Source organism: Hemitrygon akajei, chromosome 17 (genome assembly GCF_048418815.1).
Source record: "Hemitrygon akajei chromosome 17, sHemAka1.3, whole genome shotgun sequence".
Taxonomy (NCBI): domain Eukaryota; kingdom Metazoa; phylum Chordata; class Chondrichthyes; order Myliobatiformes; family Dasyatidae; genus Hemitrygon; species Hemitrygon akajei.
Genome location: NC_133140.1, coordinates 68629878 through 68653772, shown reverse-complemented (window position 1 = coordinate 68653772; position 23895 = coordinate 68629878). Strand labels below are relative to the sequence as shown.

Sequence of the window (23895 nt, the reverse complement as noted above, 5' to 3'; positions counted from 1 at the left end):
TCCTCAACAGTGCTTCAGGCCCTTCGTATACAGCATTTACAGGTAAGTATTACAAATAGGCGGAAGTAATACCCCGATCATCCTCTCGGCAGTTTTTACTATCCTCTGTAGGGTTTTGCCGTCCAATGACTTACAGCTTCCATACCACATAATGATGCAGTCAGATAGGCCACTTTCGATGGTGCGCCTGTAGAAAGTTATTAGAATGGGGATGGGAAGCCTTACATGCCTCAATCTCCTCAGAAAGTGTAGATGTTGCTGTGCCTCCTTCAATAATGATAAGGTGTTGTGGGTCCAGGTTAAATAGTCTATTACATGCACATCTGTGCTCTTCACTCTCTCTACAGCAGGCATTGATGTGTAATGAAGCATGGATGACTTGTGCCTTCCTGAGTCAGCAGTGTGAATAGCAGAGGGCTGAGCACACAACCCTGAATTTGGGGGGGGGGGGGGGGGGGGGGGGTGGCACCAGTGCTCAGTGTAATGGAACTTGAGATGTTGCTGCCAAATTGGACTAACTAAGGTCTTTCTGTCAAGAAGTCCAAGATCCAATTACAGAGAGGGGTATTGAGTCCCAATGAGGACATGTTACCCACCAGCCTCTGAAGCATGATTGTGTTAAATGCTCTGCTGAAGTCAGTGAACAATATCCCAGCAAATGAGGCATCATTTTCTAGGTGGGACACAGCAGAGTGGAAGGCCAAGGCTATGTCATCATCATTGGAGCAGTTTGAGTGGTAGGTAAACTGAAAACACTCCAATGTAGCTGGAAAATGGGATTTTATATGATCTATTACCAGCTGTTTGTTGAAGTCATTGCCACTAGGTGGTAATTGTTTAGGCCAGTCATTGTAGCTCTCTTGGGCACTGGAATGATGGTGGCTGTCTTGAAGCCTACAGGGATAGTGGACTGTTTTAAAGAGATACTGAAGATGTTCACTAATAGCTCTGTTGGCTGAATGATACAGTCCTTCAGCACCTGACTAGGTATGTTGTTGGGCCCCGCAGCTTTGTGTGGGTTTGCCCTGGCTAGGATCCTCCTCACTTCGGCTGTGGCCAAACAGGGTTCATGTTCCTCGAGGGAGAGGAGCGTTCCCCAATGTCAAATCGTGCATAGAATCAGCCTATCAGGAAGAGAGGCATTGCTGACATTGACGTGCAAGGTAGACTTGTAATCTTTTATGGGTTGTATACCTTGCCACATGCGCCGCGTGCCCTTGATGTCACAAAGGTGTCTGTGTATTTTATGTGTGAACTCATGCTTTGCCTTTCTGTTGCACGGGGGAGTGCAGCTCTTGTCAACCTTGGATTCGTCCAATCCTCTGATCAGAACACAGTGTACCCATCCCTGAGTAGTGCATGAACCTTTCAGACAACCATGGTTTCTGGTTTGTCCTGGCAGTGTAGTGCTTAACCACAGTAAGTCCTCAATGCATTTTCCTGTGTAGCCAGTTAACAATCCTTCATTTTCATCAATGTTGATGTGATGATCATCAGTGGCAGCTTCCTTGAATATGCTCCATTTCTTGCTTTCAAAGTAATCCCGCAGTGCTGAAGTGGCACCTTCTGACCAGGTCCTCATCTCCTTAGAAACTAGCTTGACTCGATTAACCAGTGCTCTCTATGCAGGGATTAGCAAAATGGATATATGTCTGAGAATCCAAGGTGAGGGCAGGGGGCAGCCTTGTAGGCTTCAGAAACATTGGTATAAACCAGCTCTAATATATTCTCTCCACTGGTTGTGAAGTTGACATGCTGCTAGAACTTTGGCAGGACCGTTTTAAGTTGACATGAATGAAGACACCATCGGGGTGACTGACTTCGATGTCACAGATGGCACCCTAGAGCTCCTCAGCACAAGCACAAGGGTTGGGGTATTGGGTCTGTTTCTCTTTCTATAGATTGTTCCCCACAGATTGTTATGTTTGGTGACTAAAGTGAAAGTGCAATGTGAAAAGGAAATCATGTAAGGGTGATGTGAGAAAGCTACTGGCTACTATATTATTTTTAAAAATTTTGATATCACTTGCAACTGTTATGATATACTGTATCTTTCCTGAAGTTGTGATTGAAACAAGAGTTCATCTAATCAGTCTAAATGCTGTTTATAATTATCCATATCTCTTAAAATGTTTATATTATTCACCTTTTGTTTTAAAGTATGACATTGAGTAAGTAAGTACTGGCATTTATTTCACACATCTCTTTCTCAATAGATGAGACTGACAGATCATGCAGTCAACAGGGCACCGATTCCGGGATGTTGAGCATCATCCTTTGCTGAGTTCCGAAGATGACTTTGAATGTTCACCTGCCAATGTGGAGACGGTGGATCGGATCTGGTTTATCCGAGATGGATGTGGAATGATTTGCGCTGTCATAACTTGGCTTCTGGTTTTATATGCTGACTTTGTGGTGACTTTTGTAATGCTGCTGCCTCCCAAAGACTACTGGTACTCACTGATAAATGGCATTGTTTTTAATGGTTTGGCAGTACTGGCTCTCTCATCCCATCTGAGAACAATGTTAACAGATCCAGTAAGTACGCATCATATATGTTTTAAATATATTGTTTGTGGCTTCAGTTTTGATTTCAACAATTATGAGAAATTTTGAACATGGAAGGGAGGGTTGTGGAGGCTATGGTCTAGGTGCAGCTCGATGTGACTAAGCAGAATAATAGTTTGACATCGACTAGATTTGCTGAGAGGCCTGTTTCTATGCTTTAGTGCTCTATGATTCTGACTTAGTATTCAGTAGCGTCTAAGTTAAACAGTTCAATTGGAAAAAAGCTTATACATTTGATCACGCAGTGAGCTGAGGAGCTGACCCAGAGGTTTTGAGTCTGCTGTGCACCGAGTTTACTCAATAGCAGGAGATTAATGTCAGTCAAAGAGGGAAACAGGCCTGGATTTACTCTTTGTTTCATTGCTGGCCCAGACACCATGTAACGCACTTATTTTCAGAATTCAATGGCTGAAGCTTGTGTGTCTCTCAACATTCAGTAGCCTGCTGCACCTATCTGCATTCATCCATCTAGAGTGGCTCCTTCAGCGTATTCCATGGGAGAAGGGGAGGTAACCAAAATCCAAGAAGCTATGTGGAGAAAGTAGCTGATATCAAGAGGAGAAATGTGCCTAAAATGTAAAGCATAAACCAGACTGAAGCTTTTTCTCCCCCACGTAATTTTACGGTTTATGGATTCTTGCTTTGTTAATTTTTTTGGAAGGATCTGGGCATTGCTGCCATGACCACCATTATTGCCTGTCCCTTACTGCCCTCGAGAAGGCAGTTATTAGCTGCCTCCTTGAACCACTGCAGTCCTTTTGCTAATGTACTTTTGGATAGGGAGTAGCAAGAGTTAGACTTAGCAGTAATGAAAAAGCGGTGATACATTTTCAAGTGTGTGAATTGGAGGAGAAGCTGAACCTAGTGATGCTCTCCACCTGAAGAGACTGGCCTTTTTAGTGATTGTTGTCATGAGTTTGAGGTACTGCAGTGTATTTTGTAAATAGTTCATACCACGGCCATTGTGTGCCAACAGTGGAGAGAATGAATGTTGAATGTGCTGAGCTCCATTGACGGGTGCTATTGAGCCTTTTGAGTGTTGGAGCTGCACACAAAGTAAAAAATATTCCCTGACATTTCTAACTTAGGCCTTGTAAATGGTGGCAAAGCTTGAGGACATCAGGAAATGACTGACCTGCCATAGGAACACTAACTAATTCAAGTCGGTGGTGACTTCCCCCTCCCCCACCCCTCACACCATCTAAATCCACCAAGGGTGTTGATGTTAGACAACTTGATGAACAACTGGAAATATTTGTTCCAGAAGATTTTCCCATTGTCCATAATTATAAGCCAAAAAAAAATCTCATTTTATGGCATGTTATCTACCACAAAGCATAAATTGATATTTGGAGCACACTTTTGGTTCATCCAATTAAAAGGCGAATAGATACCTCATTTCATGGCAATGTAGTATCGTGTATATAGTTATGATATTTTGCAAATGTTGAAGCTTAGTTGGTGGAATTCATGAATGATGCTTAAAGGTATGCAGAGTATTTTTGTCACTTGTATCTTCGTCTAGATCTGGAGTCCACGGACACCTGATTGAGATAAAGGTTTTTTCAACTTTGGTATATTTGTTTCAAAACATATTTGGTATATTTCTCTTAAGAATCTTTACAGTTTTTTTTTAAATAGGAGGTAGATAAAGCTCAGAGGAATGAAAATGGAAACATTCTGTCATGTGTGTTGCAGTCAAAATCAAATAAGGCAAATGCTTTTAGCTGTTAACCTAATAAAATTTGACTGAAATCTTCCTGTTACTTTTGTTACATACCCCGTAACTGGGTGTCTTACCAGCAAAGATAGAAGTATCCGTTGGAGTCTGGTACTATTTTCAAAACAGTGTTTATTAGTAAAATTTACAAATCAATATCAACAATGCAAATATACAGATAATACACGTTAGCAATACTAAACCTAAAAGTGTGGGTATAATATTAATCAATAACAAACAAGTTCTATCGTTGTCTAGGGGATAATGAATTATCATGGGAAAGTCTAAAGTTCAGTTCAGTTCATGTAGGCTGAGGTAGTTGTTGGTTCTTTTGTTGTAACCATTGGAGGGAGAGAGAGAGAGAGAGAGAGAGAGGGCGAGCAAACAGTAACAGCTACAGTCATTCAAACCTTCCTTTACTTTCTTGATCCGTCGATGTGTTGTTGTGGCCATTCAGGTATGACCCCTCTGTCCTTTAACTAGACCGTTTTTCTATGGTGGACTCGTCACCCAGGCAAGGGTGGACACACACACAAGCCCCCACCGGCCTCGCTATAAAAACTGTGAGTTAAAATTGACCGATCCTTCGTTCAGTCTCCGATGCCTCACACTTTCTCGTGGGTTCCAACACTTAAACAGTGCTCACGAGTGTGTCTCTTGGTGCGTCTCAGGGGTGTCTCCCCAGACCTCACTTTTATCCCTACTCACGGGGTCTCAGGTGTCAATCAGTTTTGAATGGCTTAGTCCATCAAACCAGCCCACTCCGGCTGTCCACTGAGGAATTTTAATGAACAGAATGGCACCAAGTAAACAGCCCTTTCCAAAAGACATAACAGTAAGGCTCCTCTCCTCTCTCTTATCAGCAGCAGATGTTCCAACTTGTTTTCCTCTTATCTGTGTCTCTCTCTCATTCTCTCTCATGAGCAGCGTGGTAACAGTAACAGTTTGTGATACTCCCAGGGGAGGGGGACATGGGCAACTCTGTACCCTTCTACCCATCAGTGTTGTTCATCCTTCGTAACACTTTGAACAAGAGTAATTCCATGAACCAATGTTTCCTAGTGGGAGCAGAGAGAATGCTTAGAGAAAACATTCTTCTTGAGATATCTACATTGTTGTTATACTTGACATTTAGCTGGCCATACTCCCAGAATAAATTGATCACCAGAATAGTTGTCATTTAAAAAATTAAACTGAAGCTTGTGTTTAGGAAGCATTTTATAGGTTTTTTTTTAATTTACTAAGTAATTGAATACTGTATCCCACTCAAAATAAAAAAACAATTTTTAAATCTCTTATTTTTTAGCAGTTGTGTTAATATGACTTGCATATTAATATATTTCAGCTATTCACTTCTCTATTTGAACTCTATATACTTTTAAGATGAAATGGGGATTATTCAATTGAGTTATTTAGATTCCACGCCAAGGTGAGGTGTATTAAGGCCGAGCTAAGTAATTATTAAGCACAAGAGTTCTTTGATAGTTTATTAAATATTTATGTTAATATTAGTGTCAAAAATTCATACATTGGAAATGAACCAAGTTAAATTTGTATTTTTCATATATAGAAATTATATTATTTTTTTCTGTTATATTTATGCTATTCGGAACACTTGTCCTGTATTGTTAAAACAATCTAACACAGACATTTTTATATATAAAGTACAGTTAAATAAGTAGTGCAAAGTGAGAGGAAAAAAAGTAGTGAGATATTGTATATGGGTTCAACGTTCATTACGAAATCTAATGGCAGAGGGAAAGAAGCTATTCCTAAATCATTGAGTGCATGCCTTCAGGCTCCTGTACCACCACCTTAATGCTAGCAATGAGAAGAGGGCATGTCCTGGATGATGGGGGTCCTTCATGATGGATGCCACCTTTTAGAGGTATCGCTCCTTGAAGGTGTCCTGGATGCTGTGGAGGCTAGTGTCCATGATGGAGCTGAGTTTACAATTTTCCATGGCTTATTTCGATCCTGAGCAGTGTCCCCTTCACCTCTCCACCCCCGTACCAGATAGCGATGCAGCCAATCAGAATACTCTCCACAGTTCGCCTGTAAAAATTGCCAAGTGTTTTGGTGACATACCAAATTTCCTCAAACTCTTAATGAAATGTAGCTGCTGTCATGCCTTCTCTGTAACTACATCGATATGTTAGGCCCAGAATAGATCCTCAGACTGTTGACTCCAAGGAACTTGAAACTTTTCACCTTTTCCGCTTCTGATCCCTCAATGAGGACTGGTGTGTGTTCCCTCATCTTACTTTCTAAAGTCCACAGTCAGTTCCTCGGTCTTACTGACATTGAGTGCAAGGTTGTTGCTGCAGCACCATTCAACCAGCTGATCTATCCACCCATATACCTTCTCTTCACCATCTTAAATTCTGCTGACAATAGTTGTGTCATCAGCAAATTTACAGATAGCATTTGAGCTGTGCTTAGCCACACAGTCATGGGTGTAGAAAAAGTCGAGCATTGAGCTAAGCACACATCCTTCAGGTGAACTATCAGTGTTACTTCTGATCCACACAGAGGCCCAGGTTTTGGAGCTTTTTGATCAGAACTGTGGGAACGTTTGTGTTAACCATTGATCTGTAGTCAGTAAACAGCAGCCTTATGTAAGTATTTGTATTATCCAGGTGACCCAAGGCCAAGTCAAGAGCCAATGAGATCACATCCACTGTAGAACTGAATGTTCCAAAAAAAGGATATATCATTCCTCCTTTTTGCAAACTTGATCCATTATCAAAATATGTGGCAGTGTTATTGAAAATAACTATTTTCCTCTGCCAATTTCTGTTTTCCATTTAACTTCACGACAAATTAATTTAGATTATCAACTTCAACAAATTTCACATGACATTGTATGTACTGAACTGTTGCTTGAAGCATTGAGTTGATATATGATATGCTACTAGTTAACTGTAGGATTCACCTGATAGTTGCATATAATGTTTTTAATTTTTTAATGAGTTTCTATATTACAGCTACAAAAAAAATCAACAAAATGGAGATTTATACAGTGCAAAACAAAGGTGCCTAATATATAATTCATAACAATAAGGAAAAAGCACCCAAAATAAAATTATATAAAGTTAGTATCCTCCCACTACAAAACTCCAAGCCAACCATTTCAATATGTAAAAGAAAAATTAATCGGAGTGTTTGACCCCACAGAGCTGTAAATATATATATTAAAAAAAGAAAGTATAATGTGTAGTACCAAAATTATAATGTAATTCACATTTTAAAAAAACCCGTAAAACTTGCAGGGAAAAAAAGCTGAAAGTAAGAAATTATAGTACAAAAAAAAGGAAAAAGCTTAATCTAAAGAGGAGTTATGAAAATATTCAAGAAAAGGTCCCCAGACCTTATGAAAGTCTGGGGAAAGACCTTATGAAAGACCTTGAATCTTTTCAAGGTCTAAACAGGACATAGTATCACTAAGCCATAGAGCATGAGCGGCTGGGGCAACATCTCTCCACCTGAGAAGAACTAACTGTCTAGCCAAAAGAGAGGCAAAAGATAATATTCGACGTTTAATTGGACTCAAATGCATGTCTACTTCACCCAAGGTGCCAAAAAGAGCAATCAGAGGGTTAGGTTCTAAGTGGCAATTAAGAATTTGGGATAAAGATAAAAAAAACTTCTCTCCAGAATTTCTCTAGACTAGGAAAAGACCAGTACATATGAATAAGAGAAGCCTCGCCCCCTTTACACTTGTCACAAACGGGACTAATGTCAGGATAAAACTGCAATAATTTAGTTTTAGACATATGAGCCCTATGTACAACCTTAAACTGCAAAAGGCAGTAGTGAGCACATAAAGAGGTAGAGTTAACTGACTTAAGAATTGAATCCCAAACCGCATCAGATAAAGAAATATTTAAAAATAAAGAAAACTCCCAGGCAGTTCTAATTTTATCGAATGGGGCACACCTCAAGATCACTAACTTACACAAATAGTAGATATTAAACCTTTACCCAATGGAGTAATACAAAGAAACAGGTCCACAGCCACAATGTTTTTCTCGGGCATCTCAGGAAAATTTGATATTAAAGGGTTAATGAAATGTCTAATTTGAAGGTATCTAAAGAAATGAGTATTAGGTAGGTTAAACTTTACAGAGAGTTGTTGAAAAGTTGCAAAACAATGATTATCTATGAAAACATCTTCATAAGGTCAACGTGGCACCCGACAAGGATTCCCTTTAAGTCCCTTACTTTTTGATTTGGCCATAGAGCCACTGGCGATTGCATTTTGTAGCTGTGCTGAATTGACGGAGATTTGGAGGAGACGTGTTGAGCATAAAGTTTCTCCTTATGCCGATGATCTTTTACTTTTTATATCAAATCCATCTACTTCCTTACCCCCAATGTTTTTAGTTCTTAATCAATTTAGTCAGCTTTCCGGTTACAAACTTAATTTACACAAGAGCGAACTCTTCCCAATCAATGGAGAAGCACAAGTATTTGTATTTCATGACCTCCCTTTTAAAATAGTTAATAATCAATTCACTTACCTTGGTATTACAGTAACAAGGAACTTCAAGAATCTTTTTCGAGAAAATTTTGCTAATCTTTAAAATTCTACAAAACAGAATTTGATACAGTGGTCCATGTCTCTGGTAGGTTGAATTAATGTGTATCCTTCCTAAATTTTTATAATTATTTCAGTCTTTACCAATTTTTATTTCTAAAGCTTTTCTTGATTCATTAGATTCAATTATTTTGTCCTATCTATGGAAGGGCAAACATTCCAGACTTAATAAAGCTCACCTTCAAAAATCTAAAAATGAAGGTGATATGGCCTTGCCTAACCTCCGTTTATATTATTGGGCAGCCAAAATTCGTTGTCTTACTTTTTGGTCCTTCTTTCATAATCAGTCTGACTGCCCAAAATGGGTGGCAATGGAGTTGAACTCTAGTAAGGATCTCTCCATTTCTGCACTTCTTGTATCCGCACTTCATTGTCACTTGCCTAGACTAATTGTTAATCCTATTATTAGACATACTCTAAGAATATGGGCTCAGTTTAGAAAATATAATGGCCTTCATGGTTTCCCTCTCTCTAGTCCTATTTTACACAATCATCTTTTCCTACCTTCTATGCAAGACTCAACATTGCATGATTGGTATAGAAAAGACATTAGGCATACATAATGTTTATAGTTACATATTATAAATAAAATTAAAAACAGTGACAGAATACTGTAAATTAAATTAGGAGTGTTTTACAAAATGAGGTATCATATAACAGTTTGACACTGATTTAAGGAATACCAAGCTGGCAAATCAAATGCTTTAATATTAATAAGGAACAATCTATTTAATTTAAGAATTAGGAATTATCAGAAAATTGCATAGCTGAGATGAATATGGATGATATTAACAATACATTTCGATATTTGTCATAAAAGCTGAAAAGCTAAAACATCACTCAAAGAATGTTTACTGCTGGAGGAAGCTCAAAAAAAGTAGTATTGAGGCTATAGTTAAATTGTGATGTTGCAAAAGAAGGCCTTTACTGTAATAGGCTGGATCATATGACCTCTATTACTTATTCAGTCTTGTCTCACACTGGCTTCTGAGGACTGGCTTTGATATTGGCAAAGCAGATATTTTGCTGTTGGCTGGGTTGAGCACAGACTTGCCTGTTTATCCAACAGACTCAACATTGCAACCAAGCATATCCTGCATTGGAGTAATGGTCTGCATTACACTGAGAAATCTACATTGATAGATTAAGAAGCAAGATACTTCACAGACATGGTAAAATGGCAAGATTAAGTGTTTATATACAAACCCCATTTCCAGAAAAGTTGGGATACTTTCCAAAATGCAATAAAAAATCTGTGATATGTTAATTCACGTGAACCTTTATTTAACTGACAAAAGTACAAAGAAAAGATTTTCAATAGTTTTACTGACCAACTTAATTGTATTTTGTAAATATACACAAATTTAGAATTTGATGGCTGCAACACACTCAACAAAAGTTGGGACAGAGTTAAAATAAGATTGAAAAGTGCACAGAATATTCAAGTAACACCGGTTTGGAAGACTCCACATTAAGCAGGCTAACTGGTAGCAGGTGAGGTATCATGACTGGGTATAAAAGTAGCATCTATCAAAGGCTCAGTCTTTGCAAACAAGGATGGGTCGTGGCTCACCCCTTTGTTTTCCGAAGTACTCCCGAGCCCAGGTGGCTATAATTGTCACAGTAGCATGACGGTTTCTTAGGCAGTGCCGCCTGAGGGCTCGAAGATCACACGCATTCAACAGTGGTTTCCGACCTTGCCCTTTACGCACTGAGATGTCTCTGAATTCTCTGAATCTTTTTACAATATGTTGAAAGACCTAAATTCTCTGCAATCTTGCGTTGGGAAATGTTCCTTTTGAATTAACATATCACAGATTTTTGTTTTTATTGCATTTTGGAAAATATCCCAACTTTTCTGGAATTGGGTTTGTATTAAAAAAAAATTAAGCTACTTCCCTGAACTCCTCTCACAATTTAGAAAGGACATATGGTACATTGTCACTTAAATACTACCTGCTAATATAAAATTACAGCTGTATCTAAATACGAGTAATAATTATTCATAACTCTCAGGCAGTAAAGCATGTGAATGAGTTTGAGTATCAAGGTGTTCAAAAAGGAAGTGCGCTGTAAATGGAGAAAAGAGCATAAATTGACTAAGTTTTTTTTTCAAACAAAGACATAGTATGAAAGGATAAAGATGTATTAAATGATTTCATGCAAGATATAGGTTAAGCAAAATTACAGTGATGTTCAATTTTCAGCTTCTAAAGGAATGGTCTTCACAATTTTTGAGTGGAAACTTGAAATGCAGAAGTATTTTTACTGAAACTGAGAATGTTAAGGTAATATTTAATAAAATTTTAAATTTTGATGAAGTCACTGGAGAGACAGTAAGGTAGAAATTTAAGACAATTAGAAAGTGACAAGAGATACTGAGAGAAGTTTCATAAAGAGGTAATGAAGAATGCTGTGAAAATTGTGGGGCTGTAACATGCCTAAGTATATACCTAATTTTATAATTGTTGGTGGGAGGAAAAAAAGTCTAATTCTTTTAAATCGCTTTATGTTTGAGATTCATCTGATTAATGACTGACTTGTTCATTTATTTACCTGGTGTGGACTCATTAATGATTTCTTTCCACAGGGTGCTGTACCGAAAGGCAATGCCACAAAAGAGTATATGGAGAGTCTGCAGCTGAAGCCAGGGGAAGTAATCTATAAGTGCCCAAAATGTTGCAGTATTAAGCCAGAGCGAGCTCATCATTGCAGGTATAGAAATGACATAATTTTACTAAAGCTCCCAATGCAATTGTGATCTCTGTGCCTGGTCATTCCATAATAATAGTACTATTGATTGTAAGCTTAATCATTCTTGAATTACATAAATTTTGTTCCATTGTTCAATTGCAACAATTTACCTTTAATTTTTTTCTTGGTTTTGCATTCAAAATTAACACCTAATTCATGCTTATGAGATGACGTAATTTACAGCAGCATCGCTGATTACAACCTCAACTATTTTACGTTGGAGAACAGGGCAATTATTTCAGCAAATTAATAATATTTACATGTTTCATTGATCTATTGATTATCATGTACCTTTGCAGTTTGAACTCTAGACATCAATTGCTGGGGAATTCAGCTTTATAGCTACTCAATGTATGTTCAGTGTTCCATTCCCATTTAGACCTGTCGGTCCATGGCTGCCTCTGCTGCCACAATGAAGCCACTCTCGGGTTGCAGCAGGAACACATTATATTCCATCTGGGTAGCCTCCAACCTGAAGGCATGAAGGTTGATTTCTCATATTTCTGGTAATTCCTCCCCTCCCCTTTTTTCTCTTTTTGGATTCCCTATTCTGGCTCCCCTCTGACCACTTCTCTGCCCGTCACCTCCCTCTGGTGACCATCCTCTCCTCTTTCTCCTCTGGTCCAGTTTCTTCTCCTATCAAATTCCTTCTACTTTAGCCCTTTACCCTTTCCACTTATCACCTTCCCATTTTGTACCCCTCCTCCCACCTTCTTATGCAGGCTTTAATCCCATTCCTTTCTGCTATATGCTAATGAAGGGGCTTGGTCTGAAAGGTCGACTATTTGTTCCCTTCCATAGATGCTGCCTGGTTAACTAAATTCCTCCTGCATTTTCAAAGTTCAAAGTATATTTATTATCCAAGTACATATGTGCCACCATATACAAGTCTGAGATTTGTTTTCTTCCAACATACACAGCAACTCCTAGAAACACAATAGAATCAATGAAAACCTCACCTGGGCAGCAGGATGGACAAACAACCAATGTGCAAAAAGGCAACTGTGCGAATACAAAAGAAAAATAATAATAAGTAAGCAATAAATATTGAGAATATGAGATGAAGAGTCCTTAAAAGTGAGACAATATGTTGTGCGAACAGTTCAGTGATTTTTTTTTAATTAGTTTTTTTATACATTTTCTACATAGCTACAGATAAAAAAAAGCCCCGGATCAAAATGAAGAACATTGATACAGTGCAAAAATAAACATACAATAATAATATAATACAAAGAAAGATAATTGAGAAAGCACCCAAATTGAAGACATGTAAAATTAGTATCCTCCCCAAGCCCCGCAACAAAAAAAAACTCCAGACCAACCACAACACAATATAGAGAATATAAATCAGGACAATCAAACCCCCAAAACTGTAAATACACTTAGCAACAGAAGATATTAATGCCTACTACAAAAAAAAGGAGCTGAAAGCAAGGGACCGAAAAAAAAACCTTAGTTAAGAGGAAGGTTATGAAAGTACTCAATAAAAGGTCCCCAGACCTTATGGAACTTTAAATCCGAATTAAGGACTGAATAAAGAATTTTTTCAAGGTCTAAGCAGGCCATAATATCGTTAATCCATTGAGCATGTGTGGGCAGGGCAACATCTCTCCATCTAAGGAGGATTAAACGTCTAGCCAGGAGAGAGGCAAAAGATAATATTCGACACTTAGTCGAACTCAGACGTAAATCTGTCGCACCCCAGAAACCGAACAAAGCAATTAAAGGGTTAGGTTCTAGGTGGTGATTCAGAATATACGATAACGTTATGAAGACATCTTTCCAAAACTTCTCCAAGCTAGGACAAAGCCAGTACATATGAATGAGAGAGGCCTCGCCCCTTTTGCATTTATCACAAAGCGGACTGATGTTAGGGTAAAACCGAGATAATTTGGATTTAGACATATGGGCTCTATGAACAATCTTAAACTGTAAAAGGCAATGGCGAGCACAAAGAGAGGTTGAGTTAACCGATTTGAGAATCAAGTCCCAAGTCTCATCGGATAAGGAGGTATTTAAATCATGCTCCCATGCCATTTTAATTTTATCCACAGGGGCACGTCGTAGGGCTGCTGATTTATCACGAATAAATGATATTAAACCTTTACCTAGTGGATTAATAGAAAGAAATAAGTCCATAACATTTTTCTCAGGCATTTCAGGGAAGTTAGGGATTAAAGGAGTAATAAAGTGTCTAATTTGGAGATATCTAAAAAAATGAGCATTAGGCAGATTGAACTTAGCAGAGAGCTGTTGAAAAGAGGCGAAGCGATTATCAATAAAGAGATCTTCAAAATGTCTAATGCCCTTCCTATACCAATCATGGAAGGCTGAGTCATACGTAGTAGGTAAAAAAGGGTGATTATGTAAGATAGGGCTGGAAAAGGAAAAAACCATGGAACCCATAAAATTTCCTAAACTGAGCCCATATACGCAAAGTGTGTCTGACAAGAGGATTAACTATTAATCTGGACAAACTGCTAGGGAGTACAGAGCCGAGGAGTGCAGAGATAGATAATTCTTTAGTGGAGCTCAACTCCATTGCCACCCAGTTAGGGCACTCGGGTTGGCCATGGAAAAAAGACCAAAAGGTAGCACAACGTATATTGGCTGCCCAATAATATAAACGAAAGTTAGGTAAAGCCATGCCACCCTCTTTTTTAGATTTTTGGAGATAAACTTTGTTAATTCTAGAGCGCTTATTCTACCATAGATATGACAAAATAATAGAGTCTAAGGAATCAAAAAAAGATTTACGAATAAAAATTGGGATTGATTGAAATAAATATAAAAGTTTAGGGAGAACATACATTTTAACAACATTAATACGACCTACCAAAGACATAGATAGAGGTGACCATTGTAACAGACTCTGTTTAATAGTATATGAAAGATTGGCAAAATTTTCACGAAAGAGATCTTTAAACTTCCTTGTGACTATAATCCCAAGATAAGTAAATTGATTGTGGACTACTTTAAAAGGGAGATCACGAAATGTTAATTCTTGTGCTTCTTTATTAATTGGGAAAAGTTCGCTCTTATGTAAATTAAGTTTATATCCAGAGAACTGGCTAAACTGGTCAAGAAGTGAAAACATTGGAGGTAAGGATGTAGACGGATTTGAAAGAAAAAGTAATAAGTCATCAGCATAAAGAGAAACTTTATGCTCAACACCCCCTCTCCAAATCCCGGTCAGTTCAGGACAATTTCGAAAAGCTATCGCCAAGGTTCTATAGCCAAATCAAAGAGAAAGGGACTTAAAGGGCATCCCTGCCGGGTGCCACGTTTGAGGTTAAATAACTAGGATTTCTGAGAATTAGTTAAAACAGAGGCAGTAGGACACAAATACAGCAATTTGATCCAAGAGATAAAACTTTGACCAAAGTCAAATTTTTCTAAAACTGCAAAAAGGTAGTTCCACTCTATACGATCAAATGCTTTCTCCGCATCAAGGGAAATAACACATTCAGGAATTTCAGTTGGAGGTGAATATGAAATAAACGCCGAATGTTAAAAAAAGGAAGACGGTTTTTAATAAAACCAGTTGAACAGTTCAGTGATGAGGGGAGTGAAGTTATCCCCTCTGGTTCAGGAGCCTGGTGGTTGAGGGGGTAATAACCTCCTGAACCTGGTGGCGTGGGTCTTGAGGATCTTGCACCTTCTTCCTGATGGCAGTACTGAGAAGAGAGCATGACCTGACGATGGGTTGAAGACAGATGCTGCTTTCTTGTGAAAGCTCTTTGTGTAGATGTGCTCAACGGTTGGAGGGCTTGATTGATAGGGCTCAATCCACTACTTTTTGTAGGACTTTTCATTCACGGGCATTGGTGTTTTTATGCCAGGATGTGAGGCAACCAGTCAATATACTCTTCACCGTACATCTGTATAAGTTTGTCAACATTTAAGATGTCATGCTATGCTTTCTTTGTAATTACACTTGCATGCTAGGCCCAGAACAGATCCTCTGAAATGATAACTCTGAGAAATTTAAAGTTGCTCACCCTCTCCATCTTTGATCCCTCAATGAGGACTGGCTGATGGACCTCAGGTTTCCTCCTCCTGAATTCAATAAAAAGCTCCTTGGTCTTGCTGACAGTGAGTGAGAGGTTGTTGTGGCACCACTCAGCCAGATTTTTCAATCTCCCTCATGTATGCTGATTCGTCACCACATTTTGTGACTGTTACTTTGGAATTTTAATATGAGATTAATAAAGCACTACAGAAGAGAAATTGTCTAGAAATAAAATTAATGCTGCATTTAAGCAATTAATCTCTATTGAATGTCTGAAATTCTGATAAATAGCTTGTAACATTTCAGTTTGCTGTGCTGATTTGACTCTCCAATTGCTTGATGATCTTAAATACGGGAAGGCCAATGGGGCATAAATGTTCATAATCAATTACGTGAATAAAGTTGGCTATGAAAAATTGAGGTTTCAATTTGAAATAGATTTCTAAGTTGTAAATAGAATAACAATAAATTATATTCAGCTGTTTCTTTTATCTTATGATGTAGTAATCTAACTGGAGAAAAAATGTGTTTTATTTATTTATTTATTGGGATACATCGTGGAATAGGCCCTTCTGGCCCTTCAAGCTGTGCAGCCCAGCATCCCCAATTTAACCGTAGCTTAATCATGGGACAAATACAATTATCAACTTACCTTCTAATCAATGCGTCTTTGAACTGCGGGAGGAAACTGAAGCACTCGAAGAAAACACATGCATTCCATAAGGTGGACATGCTAACTCCTTACAGATAACTCCAGAATTAAGCTCCAAACTCCAGTGCTCCAAGCTGTAATGGCATTGCACTAACCAGTACACTACTGTGGTGCCAATATACATTGCAAGCTCCTACAAACAGCAGTAGGATAATCTGATTTGGTGATGTTGATTGAGGGACCCTCTGCTATTCAGAATTGTGCCTGAAATGGCAGATGAGATCTTGATTGTAAAGTCCCCATTGGAAATGATAGCTTCCTAAATACTGAACAAAAGTGGCAGTCTGGATTTTTGTGCTCAAGTTTTTAGAATAGGGCATGAATCCACGATAGAGTCTTAGAGTAATACAGCACAGATAAAGACCCTTTGGCCCATCAAGCCAATGATGACCACACTCCCCACCCACCTAGTCCCAATTCCCTGCATTCAGCCTATATCTCTTTAAGGCCCACCCGCTAGGGCTTCTTAAATGATGCAAATCACACCATGTACTTACTAACTGCTATGTGAAAAAGTTACCCTTCAGGTCCCTTTTAAATCTTTCCCACTTGCCCTAAATCAGCATCCCCTAGTTTTGGACTCCCCCTACTCTGGGGTAAAGACTGTTATCGTCTAGCATATCTAATGCAATTTCCATAAAACTGTCCCTTATTGTCCTACACTCCAAAGAATAAGAACCTAGCTTGGCCAACCTCTCCCCATAACTCAGGCCCCCAAGTCCTGGTAAATCTTTTCTGCACTCTCTCTGATTTAACCACGTCTTTTTTACAATAGAGTGAGCAAGACTGTACACATTAGTCCAAGTGCAGCCTCACCAACTGCATATGTAACTGCAACATTATGTCCCATCTTGTACTCTCAATGTCTGAAGAAGGCCAGCATGCTAAACACCTTTTTTGCCATCCTGTTTACCTGTGCCACTGTTTACAGCAAACTATGCCCTTGTATTCCCAAGTAATGGGCAAGTTCCATTGCACTCCCTACCACTGCTACTAGTACCCTCGCAGTACCCTACCACTCATTGTATAAGTCCTGCACTGATCTGACTTTGCAAAATGCAAATCCTCACATTTAACTATTGAAATCCAATTGTCACTCTTTGGCTCAATTCCTTAACTAAACAAGATCCCCTTGTAACTTACAATAACCTTCTTCACTATCAACATCTCCTGGTTTTATATTATCCACAAATTTACTGATAAAGCCTTGTGAATTGCATACGAATGATTTGTAAAAATAACAAATAGCAAGGGTCCTATGCATCAGCATCCATTCTGAGAAACAATCTTTAACCACCACCCTATGCTTCCTACATCCAAGCCAATTTTGAATTAACCTAATCAGTTCTCTATATATTCCAAAAGACCTACCCTGCCCGAAACCAGTCAACTATGTGGGACCTTGCTGAGATCCAAATAGACAATATCCTCTGCTCTACCCTCATCTCCTTCTTTTCCTTTCCTCTTAAAACAAAAAAACTAAAGTATTTGCCAAGCATGATTTTCCATGCACAAAGCCTCGTGAGTCCTAATTGGATTATCCAAATACTGGTAGATCCTGTCCCTCAGAAATCCCTCAAGTAACTTCCCCACTCCCAATGTCAGGCTAATTGGCCTGTATTTCATTGCCTTAACCTTAGACACAATATTCTCATTCAGCACTGTAGGGCTAAAGTAGATACACATACTGTACGGCTTAATATGAAGTTAGTCTGCTTAATGGCTTAAGCTCCACTGTGTAATAGCGCAATTACATTTGGACAAGAAGTAAAAATTAAAAGAGAACATTTAAAAATAATTATTTTTCCTGTATTGATTGATAGCAGGTTCATTTCTGAATATGAGGTAATCTGTACTTTGAACAATTATCTGTAAGCATTATGAGATATATTAGTTCCCCATTAATCAGGAATTGAGTTCAAGAGACATGAGGTAATATTGCAGTTCTATAAAATACTGGTTAAACCACACTTGGAATATTGTGCTCAGTTTTTATTGTCTAAGATTCAGCACAGTGTAAGCCACTCTAGCCCCTTGAGCTATGCCACCCAGCAATCCCCCAGTTTAACCCCAGCCTAACCAAGGGACAATTTACAATGACCTACTAACCGGTAGGTTTTTGGACTGTGGGAGCACCCAGAGGAAAGCGATGTGATCATATGGAGAACTAGGCAACGGTGGGAATTGAGCCTGGATCACCTGCATTGTAAAGCATTGTGCAAACCACTATGCTACCATGCCGCCCTGGTCTGATCACCTCTTATAAATGAATTGAATTGACCTTATTACTTGCATCCTTCATATACATGAGTAAAAATCTTTACATTACGTCTCCATCTAAATGCACAATGTGCAATTTATAGTAGTTTATAATAAATAGTATGTGCAACAGGACAGTCAATGTAACATAGAAATACAATTGTATCAGCATGAATTAATCAGTCTGATGGCCTGGTGGAAGAAGCTGTTTGGGAGCCTGTTGGATCTGGCTTTTATCCTGCGGTACTGTTTCCCAGATCGTAGCAGCTGGAACAGTTCGTGACTGGGCTGACTTGGGTCCTCAGTGCTCCTTAGGGCGCTCTTTACACACCTGTCTTTGTAAATGTCCTGAATAGTGGGAAGTTCACATCTACAGATGTGCTGGGCTGTCCGCACCACTCTCTGCAGAGTCCTGTGATTGAGGGAAGTACAGTTACCATACCAGGCAGTCATGCAGCCAGTCAGGATGCTCTCAGTTGTGCCCCTGTAGAAAGTTCTTAGGACTTGGGGGCCCATATCAAACTTTAGAAGCTTTAGAGAAGGTGCAGAGATTTACCAGGATGCTGCCTGGATTAGAAACCATGTCTTATGAGGATAGGTTGAATGAGCCAGGCCTATTCTCTTTGGAGTGGAGGATGAGAGGTGACTTGATAGAGATGTACAAGATGCTGAGGGTCATGGATCGAGGGGAATGCCAGAGGCTTTCCCAGAGTCAAATGGCTAATACCAGGGGGCATAATTTTTAAGCTGATTGGGGGAAAAAAGTATAGGGGGGATGTCAGAGGTAAGTTCTTTACTCAGAGAATGGTTAGTGTATGGTAGCGGTAGAGCAGATGCATTAGGGACATTTAAGAAACTTTTAGATAGTTACAAGGATGATAGAAAAATGGAGAGCTATGTAGGAGGGAAGTGTTGTATGGATATTAGAGTAGGCTAAAACGTTGGCACAACATGGCCTGTTCTGTACTGTAGTGATCTATGTATTAATGCTTGCTTGAAAATTTCTTAGCTGATCATTTTTGCTATGTAATGACTTCTTCTTTCTTCCCCATATTAGTATTTGTAAAAGATGCATCCGGAAGATGGACCACCATTGTCCTTGGGTGAACAACTGCGTTGGAGAGAACAATCAAAAATTCTTTGTACTCTTCACTGTAAGTTTAGACATGCTCTAGTATAAGTTTTGAGCAATTAAAAGTAATACATCAAGGGGTTGAGAATTTAGCATTTGAGCTTTGGTGGATTAACATTATGGATAGCATAAAGCAAGGAGCTAATTAACTATGTTTGCACTAAACAGTGTTAACCTCACCAAGTGCTGCAAGGAATTCCTATTCTCCCATACTTCATCATAGATGTTATAGATTTTACATTTTCAGTACATTGTTGTTGATGAGAGACAGAGGAGCTTATTCATTGAACCTGTGAAATCTACTTTGCTTTCGAGCAATCTTAGCAAGCAGATCAGTATGAATGGTGACCAAAAACAATGTTGATATAACAAATAGTAAATTCTATTCACTTCTAGTTAGGGAATAGAGCTGGAATATTGTCATTTAAAATGTATTTCTGGTTAAATTTAATCGGTGTTGAAACAGAAGGAGTTATCTTTAGCATTATATTTAATTATTTTCCCACCTCTTTTGGAATTTGACTTTAAAAATTAATCACTTTAATTATTTTTAAAAATAAATGAATCAAATAAATAATGAAAATGTAATGTTTATATTAATCAACATGCAATATGACAAAAATCTTGGTATGCTAATTGATCTCATCCACCTTTAGTATAGCCAGGTATCTAAAATATTAAACAGGATTTTTATGCTATATGGTCTTGGTTTTTTTAATTTCTATAAAATATCACAATTGGCTTTTTGTCTTATTGTTTGAAGAGTTGCAGTTGGAATTGCTGTACAAAGTAATTTGTACTCAAAAATTCAAAAAAAGGTGTCTAGAAATATCTCTTGCCTAGAGATTCATTTGCATATGCTTTTTATCCGGCCACAGGCAATTGTTTATTTTTTGTCCAGAGCGAAGCAAAATAATGACCATTTTCAGGTCTCATTCTAGACATTTAAGTAGGCATTCTGAATTGAAACTGCAACATGACTTCTGCATTAAAAATGTCATTGAGATGTCAGAGCCTTTCCCCAGGCTGTGTCGCTATCATTCTGTCTCAGGAACAGCCATTTATGGCGGTCTAGTTGAGCTGAGTTTATTGTCATGTGCATGAATACAGTGGAGAACCTACAGCAACATCACAGCCACAGACAATACATATAATATAAATTATTTATAAAGTATACATAAAATTATATTATACAGTGAAAGAAATGTGTAGAAGCAATACATTATTCCAAAGTAAAACAAAGACATAATCAAGGCAAGATCATAGTGATGTGTCATTTTGCATTATGATTGAAGTGACCTCTGTCAGTTAATGGGATGTAAAACTAGAAATTATTACTAACAAAATTACAACAATGACATTTGGCTATCTGCTGTTTTAACAAAAGGTATAAATTATTTTAAAATAAGCCAACCCATGTCTCCATAAAATTGTCTCTTGCAGACATTGTATTTATTGCTTATATTCCTAAAGATAATGTTGAGTCACTATTTTGAGTAATTATTTAATCTGTGCATTATATGTTTGTAATTCCAGTGATGTTTGTGAATTTGTGATATTAGGTTATTAAAATTTTTAAATATGTATGTTTGGAACAGGCTGATTTCCTGGACCTGGAGAACAAGAGAATATCTGCAACTATAATGGCAGAATACAGAGAAATATACATTTGTCATTTTTATACTTTTGAAAGAAGCATTGTGGTGCTCTTTCAATAATTGAACTTGCATTTAATTTTCATGACTGTATCAGCTTCTAAGATACTAGACTTAAAATTAAATTGTGGTACAGGTTTCCCCCGCCATCCGAAGGTAGAGCATTCCTATGAAACGTAAGCCAAAATGTCGTAAAGTGAAGAAGCAATTACCATTTATTTATAGGGAAAAAATTTGTGAGCGTTCCCAGACCCAAAAAATAACCTACCAAATCATGCTAAATAACACATGAAACTTAAAATAACAGTAACATGTAGTAAAAGCAGGAATGATACGATAAATACACAGCCTATATAAAGTAGAAATACTTTTCTGCAATCATTGCAGCACTGTCCACCATAGCAAGCGAATCTCACGCAAGCGAAGCTCTCTCGGCAGAAACACTCCAGTAACCTTTAAGCTATGAAGCTGCCAAATCAAACCAAATAACACATAAAAATACACAGCCTATGTAAAGTAGAAATAATGTATGTACAGTGTAGTTTCACTTACCGGAATCGGGAAGACAGCGAGCACACTGATAGTGTGTTAGGCTGAGTCGTCAGAGATTGGGGTGGTGGGAGACTGGGGTGTCATCTCGCCGTCGTCTGTTTCCATCAGGGCAGGCAGGTCATCTTCGTCGTCTGCTGTGGCTGATGTGGAAGGCTTGAAAAATGACAGTATGCTTGATTGCTAGCCTTGCGCATTTTTCTATCATAGTTCTTTGTAAGCACTCAAACCATCCTGCAAATATGCCCTAAACCTACGTACCTTTTCAAAATTAAAGTTATACTTTTCTGCAATCATTGCAGCGTTGTCAATTGCAGCGAAAATCTCACACAATTGCTTCACATTCAATTACTGGATAACTTCACTTTTGGGCCATTCACTACTGCATTCAGTTTCGATTGTTATCCTTTTAACATCATCTTCGTCAACTTCCACAAGCCAAACTCACTTTGTCCTTACTTTGTTCACCATGATCGAAACGCTTAATTATGTCTAGTTTTACAATAAGTATAACACCCTTATGAGCTCTTTTAGGCTTTTCCGATACCTTAGAACTCATCTTGCTAACGGATGCACAAAATAAATTGAGATAAAGCACAGGTGCTCACAGGCATTTGTTTAAGCAATGGCGGCTAAAATGCAGTTCTGAGGCAGGAGCTTGGCTGCTCAGGCGCGCATTGCCTTTTTCATGCACTGCCTTTTTTCGTAAGAGTGAAAACACCTTCTGTTAGGGAAAACAGGTAACTAATGTAGGTCTTTCATAACAGTGAGGTGTTGTAAAGCAAATGTTTGAAAAACGGGGGACACCTGTATATTTTTATTGCCATGTTTCTTTACATTGGGAATATGGGGGTCAGACCTTGCCTTTGAAGCTTAATAAATAGTTTTTGAGAAGTGTGCCTTTAACACTGACAACATTGACACAGAGAGTACATTACACAGGTTCTCATACTGCATGGAATGACTGAAGAGAGTAATTCTAACAAATAGCAGATTGTATGTTGTGACCCATAAGCAAATTATTTTCCATTTCACCAATGTGTCGCTGCATCTGTTAGTGTATGTATATGAATTTTATATGGAAAGGAAAGCTTGTCATGTGTCTGAAGAAGTTGAATATTACCTTATAGGGAACGTGCCTTTAACAGTACACAGGTCAAGTTTCAGAATCTCTCATGCACAATAAAGAGACCAGCACTGCACAGGAATTGCCAAAGGGAACACTGCCAGGCTCGTGTTAGTTTGATGGGGTCACTGAAGGTTCACTGAACAATGCATATTGTGGCAGCTACCTTCAAGCAGGAGAATTGGTGAACAGTAGGACAAATTCCTGCTCCATTAAATTCATCCTTGACTTCACTCACAGGCAAAATTGAACCTGGTTTTTAAAAATTTGTACCACATATTGCTATTATTGGAAAATCAATACAGTAATGGATATTATTAACTTTTCACCTCAATTACTCACAAGTGTTAACTTTGAAAGTAACTTCATTAAACCTGAAATGCCTTTGGAACTTGCTATTTATTATACTCTTAGTTTTTTTTAATGTGATGGAGCAGGTGGAAACTCTCTTTCAATTGACCTCACAATTGTAAATTCATCACTAAGCTCCAAGATAATCTGTTCATCTCCATGAACTAAAGCCACAAGTATATAATAATCAACACAGTATCAGTTGTTCTAGCAAAGGCTTAATGGTCTCTGAATGTTAGCAGTGACTTTCTGTAAATTTCTGTGCTCCTTTCTCTATCATTTGCCTGGTATAGAGAAGGCAAGGACAGAAATACAAAGCAACACACACACACACAAAATGCTGGAGGAACTAGAACTTAGGTAGCGTCTAAGTACATGAATGAACAGTTGACATTTCGGGCCAAGACCCTTCAGGACTGGAAAGGAAGGGGAGAACGCTAGAATAAAAAGGTGGGCG

General features: G+C 38.3%; 1 protein-coding gene across 1 annotated transcript in view; it reads left to right on the top strand.

Annotated features, from left to right (window-relative positions):
- zdhhc7 (zDHHC palmitoyltransferase 7) overlaps nucleotides 1-23895 on the top strand; it is a 71821-nt gene that overhangs the window by 37640 nt on the left and 10286 nt on the right. Inside the window, exons 2-4 of the mRNA XM_073070342.1 lie at nucleotides 2217-2538; nucleotides 11479-11603; nucleotides 19683-19779. Of these exons, the coding sequence (XP_072926443.1) occupies nucleotides 2233-2538; nucleotides 11479-11603; nucleotides 19683-19779 (528 nt within the window). The 5' untranslated portion in view covers nucleotides 2217-2232. The remainder of the gene's footprint in view (nucleotides 1-2216; nucleotides 2539-11478; nucleotides 11604-19682; nucleotides 19780-23895) is intronic.